General features: G+C 51.6%; 1 protein-coding gene across 12 annotated transcripts in view; it reads left to right on the plus strand.

Annotated features, from left to right (window-relative positions):
- ATP2B2 (ATPase plasma membrane Ca2+ transporting 2) overlaps positions 1 to 15,890 on the plus strand; it is a 367,245-nt gene that overhangs the window by 285,335 nt on the left and 66,020 nt on the right. For all 12 annotated transcript variants that reach the window (XM_047744719.1, XM_047744729.1, XM_047744794.1 and 9 more), the window contains 3 exons: positions 3,322 to 3,519; positions 9,925 to 10,182; positions 11,203 to 11,328. In XM_047744719.1, the coding sequence (XP_047600675.1) occupies positions 3,322 to 3,519; positions 9,925 to 10,182; positions 11,203 to 11,328 (582 nt within the window). The remainder of the gene's footprint in view (positions 1 to 3,321; positions 3,520 to 9,924; positions 10,183 to 11,202; positions 11,329 to 15,890) is intronic.

Consider the following 15,890-nt stretch of genomic DNA (forward strand, 5'->3'; position numbering starts at 1 on the left):
CCCAGGAAAAAACCTAAACTCATTTATACCATGGTGGCCAGAACTGATGATGGCTTCCCTTTTCCAGGGACTCTAAAGGAATCAGAGCTTTTATTTAAAGGATTGGGCCTAAGTAGAATAATTTCAAATGTTGACTATAGATAGAATTGAACAAAGGCGGGAAGACAAGGAAACTTCCTGAAGTTCCTAGAGTCATACTGTATCATGCCTGCTTGTTCTCTATGTGGATAGCCTAGATGGCCACTCCAGCATCGAAGGGTAGAGGCAACACTGCCATGGGCTTAGGCAGGGCTGACTTGAGTTCTCAGGGCCTGGAAGCTGCTCCACACAGCAGATTGGTCTCATGATGGCCTCAGTTTTCCCATCTATAAAATGGGCATAACCTAGCTCTGGAAGCCCTCATCCTTATTGCACAGGCAGAACATTGGATCTCCAGAGCTTACCCATACTGCTAGGCTGGTGTGGGATCTCCCCCAGAACAAGCCCCTCTGTCCCCAGGCTTTCCCCACAGGGTCTCATTTCAGCCTGGCTCTTGGAGGCTGGCAATGGAGGTCTCACTCTTAGCATCAGAGGAGGCTCAGTGCCTAGAATCCAGACAGGGGACATGCCTGCCTCCCTGTACCCCTGACCATAGGTTGTTGGACTCCCAGGACCACTGAACTCTTATGTCCATGAGCTTCTGGGCTGTTCCCTTCATGTCACTCTTCCCAGCATGCAGCACCCAGCACCAAGCTGGGCTCACAGGTGGAGGCCTGAGAAACACAGGTTGAATGAGTGAATGAATGAATAAGTTAAGGAATGACTATTAGAACCCTAAAACCATCTGATATTGAACCACCGGACCCTCGGGACACCTGGATGGCTCAGTTGGTTATGTGTCTGCCTTCAGCTCAGGTCATGATCCCAGGATCCTGGGATTGAGCCCCAGCTTCAGGCTCCCTGCTTAGCAGGGAGTCTGCTTCTCCCTCTGCCCCTCCCCTGCTCATGCTCATTCCCTCTCTTTCTCTCTAATAAATAAATAAAAATAAAATAAAATAAACCACTAGACCCTCATAATGGTAGCAGCAGAATGTTCCAGGACTCTGACCCCAGCAGGTTAGTGGTACTGTTCTGTGGATCCCTCCGGATTCCCCCTTCTCTGGAATAGACTGAGGCTAGAAGTCTGATGGGGGTATGCCTCCCCCCAACTCCTCCATGCCCACCCTCCAGGTATGCTCATTAAGCCACAGGTGAGCTGGGGTTAGGCTGGTGTCAGAGATAGGACAGACACTGCCCACCTGTGGGGGACCGTTTGTGCTGTGTTCCTCATGATGACACCCCATGCCAGACTCAGAACACTTGGGCATGTCACCTGCATTTGGTGGGTAAGGAAGATTCTAAGGTGCTTGGTGGCCTCAGTGCCAGGACGTGAGGGACAGGAAGCAGACCAGTCCTTGCACCCAGGACACCACGGCCCAGATGGGACACAGATCTAGTGACCAGGTCAGCCTTGCTGCTGAAGGCCACCTAGGGGTGAGGGCAGGGGGCTGCTGTCCGCTTGGGGTAGAGGGGAGTTCTTGTCAGCAGAGGCACCCAGAGAAGATGGAAGGCAGGCCTCTTTGTGGGGCTGTGAACAGTGTGAGTAAGGCAGGAGGTATGCCGGGGCACTTGTGGAAAAAGTAAAGGTACACCAATGACTTGCGATGATACAGAGTGGCATCGAAGGAAGGAGAGAAGCAAGGAGAAGTGCTGGCCTCCGAGGGAGCCCAGGAGCCCGTGAGCCTGTCCTCTCTCTATCACACACCTGAATCCCATCATGACGGCTGATCTCTCAGGCTCCTCTTCAAAGGCACAAAGACTGCAGGGTGATTTGCCAAGGTTTTGGTCATTCACCCCTTGGCCAGTGAGTGTGGGAGAGGACTTACGGACAGGCACATCGAGTAGGGCAGAGGGCAGGGGAAGGCCACACTGACAACATGAGCCATGCCGACAGAGGGACTGGCCTGGTGTGGCCGGGGGTGGGCCAAGGGGTGGAAATACGCCTGCACGTGAGGCTCGGGGTCAGATCAAGGGGCCAGAGCACCAGACTGGGAGAGGTGGACTTCATTCTGGAGGCCATGAGGAGCCTCCCAGTGTCGCTGAGCAGGGACTGAGGATCAGACTGGCGAGTCAGGGAGAATTATCTGGAAGTGAAGAAATGGTGGGTTGGAAGCAGACCACTGTGTCCCGACCCTGCATGACGAGGACTGGGCTCCAGCCTCCTGGTCCACAGGATGGGCTAGGACCGCTGGCCTCCACTGAGTGTCTGCCACCCCCCCAGATGCCACCTGAGCATGTCACGTGTGTTCTCTGCATGGCCAGCTGCTCCAGGAGGGCGCTCTGCCTGTCTCCCTCACTGCTCTTGCCCAGTGTCTGGAATAGGGTTGGGCACATAGTAGGTGCTCAACAAACACTGATCTTGTGGGTTATCTCATGAGATGCTCACAGCCACTCATGGGCTAGCAACAGTCACCATCGCCATCGCAGAGGAGGACACCAAGGCTCAGAGAGCTGGAGGCACAGCCTGGGTTTTGAACCCAGGCAGAGGTTTCCAAGTCTGTGCTCAGCGGGGAGGGCAGGGAGAAATGCAGAGCAGGAGCAAGGGTGCGGTGCAAGGTGGGCCTGGTGCTGTGTATTTGCTTCCTGTGGCCACCGTAACAAGTGACCACAAACTGGGTGTCTTTGAACAAGAGCACTTTATTCCCTCACAGCTCCAGAGACGAGAAGTCTGGAGGAGAGGTGTCAGCAGGGCTGTGCTGCCTCCAGAACTCTAGAGCACCTTTCCTTCCTAGCTTCTTTGGGCTTCTTCGTGGCTCTGGCATTGCTTGGCTTCTGGCTGCCTCTTGCCATCTCTACTTCTGTCTTCACAGAGCCTGTGCCCTCTGGGTCTAGGTCTTCTCACTCTGTCTCTTGAAAGGACATTTGTCCTTAGTTTCAGGGCTCACCTGCATAATCCAGGGCGATCTCATCCCCAGATCCTTAACTTAATGACGTCAGCAAAGACCACTTTCCTAATGATGTTCTCATTCACAGTTTCCAGGGATGAGGATGTGGACATATCATTTGGGGGTGGGGTTACTATTCACCCCACTGCGGGGTGTCTCTGGCATTTCCCAGAAGCGCACTGCGGGCCAGAAGTGAGTGTTGGCGCCGGGCTCCCGACTGGTGCCTGCAAGTTTCCTACTTTGTGTTACCCCTTTCTCTGTGCTTCGCCACGGGGCCGTCCCCACTTGGGACAATTCCCTGAAACCCAAGCATCTCTCCCAGGCCTCCCAAGCCAACCTTTCTGCATTCTGTCCCCAGGTTTGCCGGGCACCGCTCCAGATCTGGAAAAGAGAAAGCAGATTTTTGGGCAAAACTTTATACCTCCAAAGAAGCCAAAAACCTTCCTGCAGCTGGTGTGGGAGGCACTACAAGACGTGACGCTGATCATCCTGGAAATTGCGGCCATTATCTCCCTGGGGCTGTCCTTTTATCACCCACCTGGCGAGAGCAATGAAGGTAAGACCCCTGTTCGCCACCCAGCAACAAGCAGCCTGGCCACATCCCAGGGCACCCAAGTGAGGGAACATAGGCCCAGGAGGCAGGGCCTCTCCCAGAGTCCCTGGCCCCCAGTTTTCCCTCATGTGAGACATAAGGATTGCACTGACAGTGAGAATAACCACAGTGAGCATTTATTGAGCACGTATAGCCCATCGAGCTCTGGGCTGAGATGTCATCTTCCTAAGACACCATGAGGCAAAGGCCATGATTATGCCCATTTTAAAGATGAGGAAAACAAGGTATAAGGCGCTAACTCGCTCAAGGTCACTGAGTAGGTGCTGGATCGGCTACCGCCTTGCGTGTGGCTGCCCCAGGCTTCCTCCTCCCAGTCTCCCCTTGGATTGCATCTTTTGCACAGTGCATGAGAAGGACTCAACACCCGTGCCGCTCCTCCTGTTTCACGGTCCTGTCCCAGGGTTGGTTCAGTATCACGCACACACTCACGGGGCTGATGCTGAATATGTTCCCCAAGTGAGGAGGCCCGATCTTAAGAGGGCCTCCCAAAATGTGTCCCTGCATTCTGAATGGAGACACTGCTCTGTGGACCGAGGAAGCACTGTCCCATTCATCCAGAGAGGGTCCTGCAGGAGACCCACTCTTCTCGAAGTCAGAACTCAGACTCCTAATGGGAAACTTCAACTTTCTCTCATCCTTTCGTTCCTATTCACCCCACTCTGGGCCAGGACTTTATCAACTCAATGACTCTTTCCTTTACGATGGCAAAGTCGTTCAAACCTATGTCACACAATAGAGGAAGAGAGACAGACAGACACACACACACATACTATGGGATAAAAGGGCTCCCATAAGATATATTGTTTTGTTAGATTTTTTTTTTTTAAAGATTTTATTTATTTATTTGAGAGAGAGACAGTGAGAGAGAGCATGAGCTAGGAGAAGGTCAGAGGGAGAAGCAGACTCCCCATGGAGCTGGGAGCCTGATGTGGGACTCGATCCCGGGATTCCGGGATCATGACCTGAGCCGAAGGCAGTCGTCCAACCAACTGAGCCACCCAAGCGTCCCAGATTTTTTTTTTAAAGATTTTATTTATTTATTTGACAGAGAGAGATCACAAGTAGGCAGAGAGGCAGGCAGAGAGAGAGAGAGAGGGAAGCAGTCTTCCTGCTGAGCAGAGAGCCCGATGCGGGACTCGATCCCAGGACCCTGAGATCATGACCTGAGCCGAAGGCAGCGGCTTAACCCACTGAGCCACCCAGGCGCCCCTGTTTTGTTAGATTTTTATAATCTGATTTTTTCATTAGTAGGATATTATAAACACTTGTTATTAATTATGATTCGGCATTTTCCTAATTAATGCACTGCCTAAAGAGATAATCCTACTATGTTCATTACTTCAATCAAGCAAATAAAAAGTGAATAGCTTATAAGAAATAACCATCATGGGCCTCATTTCCCCAGACAAGGAGGTGGTCTCTGAAATTCCTTGAACATCTGTCCTCTCACCCTCTCCCAAGCCTGAGTTGCTCATGAAATGAGATTAACAAGTTTATTAGGCCAACTACCTCAATTTTATAAGTAATATTACTAAGTTGCTTTTTATCCTGCATGACCTCTTTCCAGAGAGCATTTCAAGACACAAGAAAAACAGATTTCACAAGACAAAGTCAAATAGGAAGTCAGACAGGAAAGGAATGGAAGCGAATAAACCAGCTATATTTGCTACTGTGTTTGAGATTTAAATTTGACTTTGAGCTTCCTGGCAGCCATGGCAGGAAGGGAATTAGGATGGCTCGCATAGCACAAGCTTCCACAAGGAGGGATAACAGTGCTTTAGAAAGACAGCATGTCCCCTGATGGTGAATTCTTTTTTTTTTTTTAAGATTTTATTTATTTATTTGACAGAGAGAGATCATAAGTAGGCAGAGAGGCAGGCAGAGAAAGAGAGGAGGAAGCAGGCTCCCTGCCAAGCAGAGAGCCCGATGCGGTACCTGATCCCAGGACCCTGAGATCATGACCCGAGCCGAAGGCAGAGGCTTGACCCACTGAGCCACCCAGGTGCCCCTGATGGTGAATTCTGGGATGAACTTTCAATTAGGACATTATAAGAGCTGCATATTAGGAACCAGTCTTTGCTGCTTTTCATAGAACATGTAGAAGATTGTACATGGGTATTTGAATAAGCCTGAAACTAAGCTAAGGGTGCAACACACAGCATAACAATAATGATAATTCTTTTTACTATTTTTATAGCCACCACTAGTTAGGAGTGTTTACAGTAGAGATTCGTTTGATCTTCCCAACAACCTTGTGGGTAGCTGCTGTTATCATCCAGGAGCCAAAGTGCTGAGACAGTAAATGACTTGCTAGGTCACACTCTAGGAAGCAGCAGAACCATGACTCAGACCCAGACATTCTAGCTTCCGAGCCCACACTCCCATCCCTCAGCTGAGTTTCCTTAGGAAGGGATGGGACTGAGTCAGTGCCACCCAAGTAAGTGGCTTCCTGTGACCCAGTTTAGCATGAGATTAGAAGTCAGAGGGCAGATGGTGGAGGGGGAATCAAGGTCCTAGTGTGCGCCAGAAGGAGCCGCCCCACAGATAGGCCTCCTAACAGATGGCTACAACCTCTTCCATTCTAGAGAGGTGGGAACCCAGGCCCCAAACGGGGAAGGACTTGCCCAAGGTCACACAGCTTGTTAGGCAGTGGGACTAGATAAACCCATGTCTTCTGGTGCTTTCCATGGCCCCTCCCTGCCTCCAGCTGAGACACTAGCTCCGGCTAGGATCTGGATGGATGAGGGTAGCTGCATATATTCCAGCCCCACAGAGTAAACTTCCTGTACTCTCCAGTGCCCAGACCCACACATGAGCTCTGAGTTCTGGACCTTCCATGTTGCCAGGACCGCCGCCCTGCCAAGTCAGACTCAAGCTTCATCAGTTATATCCAAAATGAGGCTAGTGATGGACTTGGAAGCTGTAGAAACTTGAAGCACCCACAGCCCTTTCCTGTTTGCTTTCTTGGCTCAGAGACCTCCAGATACTTGTCAGAGGTATACCCATGTACATGCTAATCCCAGGCCTGGGATTAGCACACTCAGTGCTCCCTACCTGTGACAGCTGCCCTAGTGTCAGAATTCCAGCCAAGTGACAGGCACATAGTAGGTGCTTAGAAAATATTTGTGTCTCTCCAGTTTTAAGGACTCTTCTTTGATGCCAGGGCCCAGTCACCATCTAGGAAGCAGCTTCCCCATTTTACTGATGGACAAGTAGAGATAGACCCAGAGAGGTCAAACAGTTTCCCTGAGCTCAGATGGACAAAAACCAAACCCTATAAATCCCCAGGTCCAGAGAGAACAGCCACAGGCTCCCAGACCCTGTGGCTACAGTCTTTAGATCCAGTCTGAAGGGTCTGCCCAGAAGAGACCTCAGCAGGCCTGCTCAGAGCCCCCTTCCTTACCTTTCCTTATCTCTTCCCCCCAGCTGCACCAGGGGCAGTGGGCTTGTCCCAGGGTCCAGCAGCTCCTGGCAGCTGAAGGCCTAAGCCAGCAATCCACAGCCCCACTTTCTGGCCATTTCAAGGAACTGTGTGACCATCAGACAGTTCTCAGAAGGAAGCAAAAACTGATGGGCTTTTGCTGACAGAGTGCCCTCAGGACCCAAAGGGCTCCTTGGTATTGAATAGGCAAAGGCAACAGGCAGGGTTGGGAGTCAAGGAAACAAAGTGAATCCTGCTCAAACACCATACCCTTGGCTTCCAGAAGCCAGTCCAAGGAGAGTAGCTCATGAAAGTGGAGAGAAGACCCACATTTATCGTGTATCCAATATAGGCCAGCTCCTTACTGGGCTCTGGGTTCACAAAGTCATCCCACATTACAGCTGTCCAAACTGAGACTCAGAGAGGCCAAGTCACTTAACCAAGGTCACACAGCAGAGCCTGGATTTGAAGTCAGGTCTTAATAGTTCCAGAATCCAAATTTCTGTGGTCTTGAGCTATCTGTGAGTGTCCTAAATGCTCCAGTAACTGCTGTGATATGTAATGGGGAGGCCCATCAATGAAGCACACAAGGGTCTTCCCATTTACAAAGCAAGTAGCAGAGGCAGAGGGTAACAAAAGTCCCGTAAAGCAAAGCACCGGGGCTCTACATCTCAAGTCACTATGCAAAGCCCAAAAGAGCACATTTCCGTGGACTGGGTTTCTGTTTAGCTAGGTTCATCCGAGTTCCCCAGTCTCTGGGGCTTCCACTGGTGTCAGTTATGATGGAGAAAGGGCACCCTGGTTCCCCTCCCCCGGTCATCACTTGGTGCTGAGCTGGATGTCCAAGGTTCCCTTCCAGCCTGGCTGTGGAGCTCAAATGCATTTACACATCCCATTCACCAGGCAACAAGGAACAGCAGCTTTCACTCCGTGTGCTCAGTGAGGTGAGAGCTTTACGTAAACACTCTCTCCCTCTGTCCTCTCAGCCACCTACAATGGAGTGCCTGTCCTCACCCCCATTTCCAGATGAAAAAACTGAGGCACAGAGCCAAAATAGCTAGGTCAGAGGCATGCAGCAGTGAAGTATTCAAAGCCAAGGCTGGCCTGATGTCAGTTAGCATAAGCACAACTATAATGATCATTAGCACTAAAGGCTGGTTCAGCTAAACAATTTAAAATTATTGGAGAAGCCTGAAATTCCAAAAGAAAGAGTGGCATCGAAGACCTTGTGCAATGAGGTGGTTATTTACTAGCCTGCAAGGAGTGATTGTTTCAGTGAAAGCCATGGAATTTTCCAATGACATATTGCCGAGCCTCATGATTCTGGACCATCCCAAGATTAGGCCCACCAGCTAGCCTTGACCTCCACCCCTCTGAGCGCTGGAAAACATTCTCTGACACCACTTGGCCTTTTTGTCATGTTGCCTTTGACCCCTGGCTTCCCAGAAGCTCCTACCAGGATCTTTTGAAACTGTTTCTCTTCCTTGGGACTGAATTGGGCTTCCAGTCAGCCATGGGTCTTCGGCAACGTGAGGCCAGCACGTGGCAGAAGAGGCCACTGGGCTCAGGGACAGTGGGAAGGCTAAGTTCAGTGTCAGATTTCAGGCCTGGATTCAAACCCCAGATCTGCTGTCTGACCCCAAGTAAGTAGCCACGCTTCTCTGAACCACTTCTCTTGGCCGGTTTGAGAATTAAAATGAACACTTGGTGCAAGTGATTTGTGAATGGTCCAGTCCTCTGCCCAGCCACCTTGAAAGGGAACCTCTTGAGTTTTCCAGGGATGGATAATAGTCGGAGGATGCTGCTTGGGGTCACTTCCCATGGAGAAGGCTGTTCACCATCTTCTGGTGGGAGAAAGGGCCTGGGCTAGTCCTGGCTACACCACCCACCTTGGCTGTCCCCTCCCTTCTCTGAGCCTCAGTTTCCTCATCTGTAAGTGGAGGTAATAATTCTCCCTCCCTGTATCCTTGTGGGGATGTGGGAGGCAGGGTGTGTGGAGGAGTTTGAAGAGGCCCTAGGACTCAGCACCCCATGGGCAGGATGTGAGGCCTTTGTATCAGATGGGTCTGCTCTTTTCTGTTCACAAGGTGAGACTGGCAAGTCTCAAGCAGTCTGGGGAACCGGAATGAGAGGTTCAGTGGTGTGAGGTTGTGGGATACAGTGTCACTGTAGGACGGATAAGCAGCCTACAGCCTGGACTGTGGGTGTCCTTGCTGTGTAGTGGGAGGGCATAAATGTCATACCCTGAGTTCTGGCTTGGGCTTTCACCGTCCTCTCCTAGAACCTGGAAGGAGGTCTCAGTGACTCCCATTTTGCAAAGAACACTACAGCTCAGGGAGGACAGGGAGTTACCTAGGATCGTACAGGGGCAGTGGCAGAATTCTTACCAGCCCATTGGACACGGCTAGAGCTGTGGTTCCTGCCCCCCACCCCCTCCCCACTCCCGGGCCTGCTCTCTGGAGACCAGCCACAGTTGCTGGAAGCACGGAAGGAAAGCGCATCATCAAAACTGCCCTCGAGGTCCTAAAGCACGTGCAGAACTGATCATCTTCATTCTGTTACATCCTCACTCCTCTTTTCTCATGAATCAGGCCTCTCCCCTATGCCGGGTCTATGCTAGAGCCACCACGGACCTCACCTTGACATTCAACCCTCACAATAGGTCCCCCAGACAAAGAATATTCATCCCTTTTTACAGAGGTGAAAACTGAAGTTCCAAAGGTGAAGTCATTTGCCCAAGATCTCACACCTAGAATGAAAGCAGGAACCTGAAGGCGTTGCCACTCAGACACATTGAATAAATTTAATAATGCTTATCTAATTACCACCGTTTTTTTTACTCAGCCAAGCTGGGATTTAATTCCAGACCTGTAGGATCCTCCTGCTTGGCTGACCCCATCCTGCCGGCTTCCCTCTGCTCTCTGCAGGATGTGCGACGGCCCAGGGCGGGGCAGAGGATGAAGGGGAGGCAGAGGCTGGCTGGATCGAGGGGGCGGCCATCCTCCTCTCAGTCATCTGTGTGGTCCTGGTCACGGCCTTCAATGACTGGAGCAAAGAGAAGCAGTTCCGGGGCCTGCAGAGCCGCATCGAGCAAGAACAGAAGTTCACCGTGGTTCGGGCTGGCCAGGTGGTCCAGATCCCTGTGGCCGAGATTGTTGTTGGGGACATCGCCCAGGTCAAATATGGTAAGTGTCCCAGCCACAGAGCCAGGTGTTAGAGCTCAAGTCTGGGCAGAGGTGGAACAGGATAGGCAGGCCCAGAGAGGCTGGCCCAGGGAAGGGGGTCAGTCCCTGAAGGCTAATCCTGAGCCAGGATGTCTTCTGAGATCCTTTGGGAAGTAGAAGGCTACTTCCTAGAGAAGGTAGGATTCCAGAATCTATGTAAAGTCAGAAATGGCAAATACAGGGCACGTGTGCTACTTTTCTCCCAATCTACACCTGTAGCAGACATTACTAATCAATCACAGCTCAGAGTTTAGACACAAAAGTCTTCCCAACACAATACTCCAAGGACCACTAACACTCAGAATGGGTTTATGAGATGATATCCATTTCCTATATCTGATTGGGCTATTCTTGGTTGGCTTGGAGGTTTGAGAAGGTGTTGTAGGGAATGGATGTAGATGAGCAAACATTCTAGGCCTATAATACTGCCATTGAGAAAGTGGTCAGGCTGGCCGGCACCAAAGGAGGTTTAGGCAAGATGTGTCCTAGGTAAGTAGAGGCAGAACATGGGGGAGAGATTGCCATGCCCTCTTCACTCTGCCTGGGGAGCTTGGTTTCCTCTGATAATGTGCCTGTCTTAGGGTCTCCTCAGCATAGTCAGGACAGACCCATCCCTCCCAAAACAATTTCCCAAACTATAGTTGAGACAGAGAAGTATAATCATTGAGGAAACTCGTCTCCAAATCCACACCAGGCCAAGAGAAGCACTTTATAAACCGAAGTACATGCCCACTCAAGCTAGGGCATGTACTTGTTCTTGGCCCAGCCTCTGCCCTCTAGGCCTTGTGCCATCCACCTTGGCTCCACATTTCAGTTGCCTATTGCCTGTGATGGGCACCATCTTAGTTCCACACTCCAGGACCTCAAGGCAACAGGTCCCCAGTGGTGAACTTGACCTTGCAATCACACCTTTAAGGGAATGTTCCAAGACCCTCCAGCCACCTGAGACCCTGCTGAGTCTGTTCCCCTTCCCCCCACCAGGTGACCTCCTCCCAGCCGACGGCCTCTTCATCCAGGGAAATGACCTCAAGATTGATGAAAGCTCCCTGACCGGGGAGTCTGACCAGGTGCGCAAGTCCGTGGACAAGGACCCCATGCTGCTGTCAGGTGAGATGTGGCCCAACAGCGGGCTCACTCCCATTGCCAGTTCCCGCCTCAATGCCATCTGTGTCCCTGTCGTGAGGCTGGAAGTTCTCAGAGATTTGTTCCTTGGCTCCAGACAACAAACAAACATACTTTGAGCCCACTGTGCACTCGGCACTGCTCCAGGCCCTGGGGATAGTACAGTAAATAACGTCAACAGAGAATCCCTGCCCTCACAGAACTTACTTTCTAGTGACATGGCCTTCTGGAAAGTCAGACACCAAAGCCTGTTCTTGTCAGGGATAGGTAAGATTCCCTCAGGTAACAGTTATTTTGGGCACCTACCATGGGCCAGGCACTGGGCTTGGTGTAGGGATACAGCAGGGAGTGAGGCTGATGAAACCGCAGCCTAGAGAAGCTTGTGGTGTAGTGAGAGGAGATGGGCATTGCAAAGCCTCCAGAGGGTGGTAGGTATATGATGGAAATAAAGCAGAACAATGGGAGGCAGGTGGCCGGGGCGTCAGGGAAGGCCATGTTTGAGTTGTGTTGTGAATGAGGAGAGAGAGCTGGCTTTGTAACTTGAGGGTGAAATGTATACCAGACGGAGGGAACAGCAAGTGCAAAGACACTCAAGCAGAAAGATTGTGAGCAAAATGGAGATGGTGGAGGGCCCAGATGTCGTGGGCCATGGTCGGGAGCTTGGAAATTTTCTAAGTGTGATGAGAATCATCTGAAATAGTTTTCAGCAGTGAACTGGTCACACGTACATTTTTTAAATCTGCCTCTGGCTGCTGCAGGGGGAAAGAGAGGAGGCAGAGAGACCTTACAGAGGTGATTCCCCTCTGGATGAGACACCCCCCTAACAGGGACACACAAAGGGTCTCCTTGTCCAGCACTGCTCAGCAAACATCCTCTGAGCAGCAGCTGTGCTGGGCCAGGCCCTGTGCTGAGCACTGGACCCAGGATGACTCAGAGCCTCCCCTGGCCTTGAGAGCCCTCAGCTCACAGAGGCTGGGGGAAGCAGACTTGCAAACAGATCATCCACAGTAGAAGAGTGAGAGAGAGGTGAGAAAGCCAAAAAAAGGAGCAGAACTACCCAAAGTGGGATTGCCCAGGGTTCTAAAGAGTAGGAACTCATCCAAAGTGAGGAGAAAGGGCCTCTTAGTGGAGACAAATGTGTGCAAAGACACAGAGACCTGAAGGAATATGGGATGTCCTTGCAATACAAAGAGAAAGATCAACAGGTCTGCAGGGTAAGATGGTAAAAAGAAATGAGAATCAGGGCTGGGGCAATTATTTATTCAGAATTTATTTGACGAATATTTATTTAGTAGCTACTGTGTGCCAGTGGTTGGTGGGACAAATAATGTCCATGCCATCCTGAAGGTTAGAATCTAGACAATAAAGGAACAAGCAAGCAAATATATAAGGTAATTTCAAATATTAAGATGAAGTCATTAATTATAATGAAATAGAAACTCTGAGGAAAGGGACAGGAACCCTGTTGGTCAGGGAAGGCCTGTCTGAGGAGGTTGCTTTAGAGCTGAAACCAGCACAATGAGAAGAAAGAACATTCCAGGTGGAGGGACAGCAAGTGCAAAGGCCCTGGAGTCTAAGAAATCATAGAAAGCCTTGAATGCCTTCTTGGAATTTAGGGCCACATGAGGGTTCTGTAAATTGTCATGGCCCTGTGGCCCTGGTTCTGACCCCTGAGCTGAAGTGGTTAGCAGAGAGGCAGTCATCCCTGGGAGAAGTGGCCCGGTGGTCGTCTGAATCAGTAGAAGTCAGGTGGAGCCCCTGAGCCTGAATGAATGGGTGACAAATGTTCTAGACAGTTTGGAGAAGAGAAAGGAGGGTACCTTGCAGGAGGCTGAGGAGAGAAAATGTTTGTTCATAATCACTGACTTGATATACCCCAGACCAGCCAAGGAGATGGGCACTGTTGCAAGGAGACTCTGGAAGAGACTTGGACGGGGCAGAGATAGATGGGAAGTCAGCTAGCCAGCCCAAGCCAAACGAACTTTTTTAGTCTTAATCTTTACTTCTAGCTGGAAGCCCAGGCAAATAGTGTGAACCCCGGGCCTCTGGATGTCAGGAGACAGCAGCCAGGGTCCCTTGCGAAGTCCTTGTGTGCAAGAGAAAGCAGGATGTGCTAGAGCCTGGGAGATTCTGGTGGGTTTGTACTGATTCTTGGATTGCTGGTAATCCAGTGGTCTTCACTGGAGCTCTATCCTGTTTCAGTATGGAAAGTGTGCCCGCCAACTTTGCAGAGACCATGAGTGCAGGGAGGATGACAAAAAGAAACCAAGAGGCAGGACCCACCAAGATTGCCAGAGTGCAGGGTGAGCTAGACTGGAGAAAGTGACCCTTGGCCGTGAACTGCAACACTGGTGTTCAGAAGCACAATTGCATGGGGCTGGGAAGGGCAAGTGGCTTAGCTCAGGCTCATGGAGAGATGTGGCGGAAGGGGGAGGGGGTAGAGTCAGCCCAAGAGAAGGCAGTCTAATTAGGAATAGAAGAATTCTGAAGAATTCTATAATAGTTTGAACCATTCTAGACAAAAGTGGCTGCCAAAAGGTAGTGAGTTCCTGTAGTCTCGCAATCAGTGAGACTGATTGTGTGTAAGCAGAACCTCGACAGGCTGTGGAGTGCTGGGGGTTTTGTAGGGTAGACCCAAGCCCTGGATGGCCAGTGCATTCAGTGCCCTCCCAGGCATACACGTCACAGATTCATCACACCCACCGTCGCCCTGCACCTCTGCTGGAGATGCACCTTACTTTGTTCCCTCCGCCCTGCCCCAGCTGAGGCTGCCCCCTCCTCCTAGATGGCCCTCTCCCTTCCTTGTTACACATTTAACTCAGGTGCATTTGCTCAGGCCCACCTCCTCCAAAAAGCCTTCTTTGCCCACCACTGCCCTTGGACAGTCACCCCCAGACGGCCTGGGACTCCCATTTCATCCTACGGCACCCACACTGTGCTTGGTCCATTCGAGCACAGCCCCCTAACATGGACTGAGTTTGGCTGAGTGCAGACTGTCTCAGATAAAGTGAAGAGAAGAATGCATCCAGTCCCACCACCCAAAGAGATCTACTGGTCTCACTTGTATGGGTCCCATCCAGCCTTGGCCATATGCAGATGGACAGACACCATCATCGTTGCAGTGCACCTGTAACTCCTCCTCTCACCGAGAGCCGTCCAGCAGCTGGAAACCCTGAGCGTGAAGCTACCAGGAGCTCCGTCCCTGGGCCCCGCACGGCACAGCAGCTCAAGCACCATCTGCCAGAGAGAGGAGGGAGGCTGAGGCTGTTGTAGAAAAGGCCAGGTTGGGCTAGACTGAGGCAGATCTGGGCTTGGGAATGAACTCACCGTGTGGCCTTGGGCATGCTGCACCCCTTCTCTTGACCTGTGAGGACTGTGGGGAGGCCCCGGTGTGTGATGTAGGGGAAGCCGCTCCCTAGCCCTGTGAGAGCTGACAGATGCCCATGACAGATTGGTTCCCTCCCCATTCCTTAGGTGGAACCTGGACTTGGGTAGTGAAACAGGTCTAGGTTCAAATCCCTACTGTCTCGTTTGCTGGGAGACCCTGGACAGGCTTCTTACCCTGTCTGAGCTTCTAGTTCCTCGCTTATAAAATGAGGTGACCCCCAGCTGATGAGGTTGTGTCAAAGTGTCCATTTCCCCCTCTCTTCTCTCATCCTGAATATCTCCCCTTTCCCCTTCTCTGAGCTTCCCCCATCCAGCTTCTCCCCTCCTTCAGCCTGCATGAGCCTGCCTCCTCCAGGGGGTTTTCCTTGATTGTTCTCTTCCCCAGTGCTCTGAACTCTGGATAACTGCCATCTGGATGCTCGTTTTTGCGCATGACAGACATGTCGGACCTTTCCCTGGGCGGGGAGGCCTTGCTGGGCCTTCCAGTTGAATGCCCCCTGGGGAAGAGAAAGGGACCAGGCTAGGGGCACCTGCGGGGTCCTCATGGTTGTGCAGAAAACCCCTTGGGGTGTCTGGCACACTGGTGCACCTTACAGGAAGGCAAAGAACACTCTGGCGCTAGGGGCAGTCGACCCAAGCATGCCTAGCCTGTGACCCTGGACAGGTCCATTCACCTCCCTGAGCCCCCATGTTGGTGTCTGTGCAGTGGAGGAGTTGCTGGGGGCCCTTCCCTCCTGCCTACCCCACAGGGCTGTTGTGGGGACCCCATGCATGGATGGATGTCACTGTCCTTTGTAAATGGTACTGCTGTGAGGGGCTGTGTGGTGTGGAGCAAGCACAGCATTTGGAGGCAGAACACCCAGGTCCCAAACCTCTGTCAGCTCCAGCCGTGACCTCTGCCCCTCAGGTCCTCAGTTTCCCCATCTGACAAACGGGCACAGACCAGCCTTCAGAAAGACTTGGATATGCCCAGGGACTGGGGCACAAAGCAAACAAAGAAAATCCCAAAGGCCGGGAGCTCATCTCCCAGGATGGAAAGGCAGACACAGGCCAGGCAGAGTAGAATGTTCAGGAGGTACAAGGACACCCCTGCATGGGCTCAGAAGGGAGAGCACAGCACCAAACCAAGAACATGACTGCTTCTCACTGCTGCCTGCAGA

Source organism: Lutra lutra, chromosome 1 (assembly GCF_902655055.1).
Source record: "Lutra lutra chromosome 1, mLutLut1.2, whole genome shotgun sequence".
NCBI lineage: Eukaryota > Metazoa > Chordata > Mammalia > Carnivora > Mustelidae > Lutra > Lutra lutra.